Genomic DNA, 4,119 nt, shown 5'->3' on the forward strand with positions numbered 1-4,119 from the left:
TTAAATAGTTTACCTATTAAGTGTCTGCTGTAAAGACTTACAATAGAATAAATTAAAAATTTTTTTTATAACTTACAATTAGTCTAAGTGTATATTGAATGCGTATGCATACATACCTTGTATTGATATGAACTTATGAAAATAGATATAATGCTAACGAGTGAGTTCAATGTAATTTTGATTAGATTATAATTTATTTGAAACCATTTTTCTGCTTTGAGTCCAACCACTACATAATAATAAAGACAACAATAAGTGATCCACAGTGTTGTAAAAAATATCTAAATAAGTTTTTTTCCCAGAGTATGGATGCCTAACCCGAAAACGCGAAAGGCCAGAAGTAAAGAACTATAGCTTGTTGTATAGTAGTCACCATTTACAATTGTAGTTTCTACCATCAACTGATATCGTATGTCTGTTGAATTGTGTTTAATCAGATAATTTGTACAGCAGCGGGATACTATACGTAGATCAATACATTAACATTACGTGTTATCTAATTTCTCCGTAAACATACACAATGATGTAGTCGATCTATGTCTCTTGACACCATTAACGCTAATGATGGTAAAATAGTTTATAGCTTATAGACATTTCTCATTTAAAATATTTACCTTTATATTAGAATTTTTATTAAAATTATATGACAGATAGGAACTAACAATAAGTAGTTGTTTTATACCCAAAAAGTCAATTTCTAAACATTATCTACATGTCTTTATGATTAATATGGATTGACATTTCAAGTAAAAAAAAATTATTGTTTTATAAATTGCAAGATTAATTGATCAAATTGTAACGTATTAATATTAAAGAAGCTTTTATTTAATAGAAATAAATACGTACAATTTATAAACAATATAAATTTTAATGTGATAAATTTATAATACATAAAATACATTAGTAATATATAAAAAATATTAAATTAACTTTACTGTAATTTACACTGCATATTTTATAAATTATTATATTTATTTATAACTTTAGAAAATTACAATACTAAACAAAAATACAAATATTGAATAATAAGCTAGAAAGTTAATGTGAATAATTTCACAATTGTGTCCTACTATTTGTTATAAATACTACATTATATTATTTCTGTTATTTAGATCCATGTAGGAGCAAAATCCAATTGCGCCATAAAAATAAGAGCGGTGAGAATCCAAACGAAGAACTAAAGAGAAACATGAAACAGAAATATTATTTGTAATTTTATATCAAAGTATGTTAAGTTTTATAGAGGTATGAATGATATTAATGATTAACCTTACGAATAAATCCATAGCCATAATAAAATAGACCCAAACCGCTAAACTTCAAGGGCCGTAAGGATATTTGCAAAACAAACTGGTAAATCTGCGTTACATAATATGCACTCTTTATTTAAATATATTTAAGTAAAGATCATATAAAGATTATAAATAAAAATTATATGCTTATATAAGTCAAGAAATGGTCATATTGGAACTTATCTTACCTCTTCGCGTACCTCGTCAAAATAAATAAGATTTGCCAATTTATAAATAATATTCTTGGTCTTCTGTGCCTGAAATAATATAGTATTACTATAGCGTTTTACATCCATAATAATTATTATTTCTATATTAATACTTATATTATATTTGTACTTTTACATAAAAAAGAAATTTCTAAATTTTTTATTTTTTATTTTTATGATTAAAAAATGTATTTTTTTATTATATTAATATTTGTTTTAATGTAATTATTATTTACAATTAGTCTTTCAAAGAAATGGAAGATTATATTATTTACTTTTTTTGTATAATTTTTTTTAAAATTACCTTAGTGCTAACGCTTTCACAAATGTGATTTAATGATATGAATTTTATCATAAATATAATAAACCACACGTCGCTAGAAAGCAATATGTATATTGCCAAATCAGTTTGAAACACTATTTTTGCGTGTAATATTATGTAGTATTTAAAATAAAACATTGCGTTTAAGACAGCGAAATAGGCTATCATTTGTAGAGTCATTTGTATTCCGAAGAAGTTATTTATATTGTGAGCTATTTGACAAAGTTCCGAATGAAGATGTCTAGAAAGAATATTTTTAAGAATATTGTGCTAATAAATAAACAAATAAATATAGGTATTAGAAAAAACACACACATATGTACCCAGCAAACACAGATGTATCTACTTTATATACTCGTTTAACATTTATATTACATCTTACAATCAGTTATATTCGGTGATTGCTGGGCATATACATAACATATAATTGATTTAAATTAGTTTTAAAATTGATTTTCTATCAAAAGATTTGTTACAACGTAAATTATTATAGAAATTGTTTATAATTCGATGGACAGTCTGGGATGCAGTTGTACATGCGACAAATTAAATAGTTTTGTAGTACAAATGATTATATTCTGATTTCGATTTTCAAAATTGACTTCGATATCTAGGTTGAAATTCTCTTCAGTTGCCTCTAATGGACATAATTAAAGAGGATTTCAATAGAGATCAAACCGTTTTCGAAATTGCTATTGCAATATAAATTTTTTTCCTAAAATTTAATTGTTATATACAATCACCCCCTAGATTTGCACTCTAGTTATCGAATTGTAAGAATTATGTTAACGGGTAAAACAAATAAATTTATTTAGTCATATCAATTAAAGGTTATACTTATCACATAAATAAGAAAATTTGAAATTTACATTACGGTCCATAATATACGTTTACGATTCTTAGCATTTCGAATATAGTGGCTATTAACAAGAGTTTTTTTCCACATGCACCTTAATCCACAGAATTCTGTTTCCGATAATTGTTCACAACAGCTATTTATTTTATCCAGCCTTGTACCAATATATCTATAATTTTAAAAATATTTAAGAAAAACATAATTAAATTTTGTAGGCGTATAATAGAGTAAAAATATGAAAAACTTATCCATTTAGTTTCTTTTACATAAAGTTTTATAATTTTGTAAAATACAAAATTTTTATACTGTCTATATAATACAGAAATGTATTACAAATTTTTTAACATACATGATTGGATAATGTAGACTTAATGTAGAAAAATGCTTATTTACGAAATATGACATTAACATAGAATAATTAAATCTGTGTTGTACTTTGTGTGTTACATTTATTTCAAGAAGTTAAGAATTTATCTTGAGTCAAATTATTTAAAATAAATGTTATTATAAAATGATTATAATGAGATAAAATTTGTAAACCTTAAAAGAAGAGCAAATGTTATATCCATGATGCTGTTAACGTATGTTGAATAACTCAGAACGATAGGAATAAGTATGGCTCTTATATCACCCTGTGCTACTATGCTCAATAAAAAATCGAAAGTCCATGATGTACAGATTATTAAAAACCACATAATCAATGCATATCTTGTCAAATTTCGCAATTTTTGATATTCCTTCGGTATACCGAGCTCTTCCAATGTATCATCTACAAGATCCAACTTTTTCATATACTGCCGGTATGTCTGAGAACGACAGCGTCAAGAAAATTTATAAAATTAGAAGATGTTTTTTGGAATTAATGTAATGCATATACATATGATACTTTTATTTGTAAAGCAATGTACGTGATAAAAAGTCTATTAAAATTGTACATTAAATTATTTAATACAAGATATATTAAAAACAAAATTTTTTAAGTTTTAAGCTCCTAAAAAAATAATTTAATCTATAATAAGTAATTTGAGTATATATTTTACATATATTTTATATATATATTTTACACGTTTTTAAACATTAAAGTTATTTATAATATTAAAGCTAATTTACATTTTTAAAATGTGCTATTGTACGTTGTTTATGTGTCCTATTTTAAATAATAAATATTACACATTATTAAAACGAAAACAGTAAATAAAACAGTAAATATATACCTCGTGTTTGCAAATGGTGATAGTTATGGATATTATCGTTACAAACCAACTCATTGTTACCATAAAAATTGTCAATAAACCATTGAACACTTTCTTCAGTGAAAACAAGATCGTCGAATAATATACTATGTAAGCATAAACACTCCACACAGTTAATATATAAAGAATACTCAAGCAATATCTCGGCTGGTTTAAGGGATATCTGAAAATCCCGAAACCTAAAAAG

At 24.7% G+C, this 4,119-nt stretch overlaps 1 protein-coding gene across 1 annotated transcript; it reads right to left on the reverse strand.

The window, feature by feature from the left end:
• Positions 1 to 1,108: 1,108 nt before the first annotated feature.
• On the reverse strand, positions 1,109 to 1,856 carry LOC105456685. The gene is made up of 4 exons (XM_011700904.1): positions 1,806 to 1,856; positions 1,481 to 1,549; positions 1,270 to 1,359; positions 1,109 to 1,177 (listed from the first exon to the last, which is right to left on the reverse strand). Exons 1-4 carry the CDS (start codon positions 1,854 to 1,856, stop codon positions 1,109 to 1,111), a joined length of 279 nt encoding a protein of 92 aa, XP_011699206.1.
• Between the last annotated feature and the right edge of the window lie 2,263 nt (positions 1,857 to 4,119).

Source organism: Wasmannia auropunctata, unplaced genomic scaffold (assembly GCF_000956235.1).
Source record: "Wasmannia auropunctata unplaced genomic scaffold, wasmannia.A_1.0 LD335585.1, whole genome shotgun sequence".
Classification (NCBI taxonomy): Eukaryota; Metazoa; Arthropoda; class Insecta; order Hymenoptera; family Formicidae; genus Wasmannia; species Wasmannia auropunctata.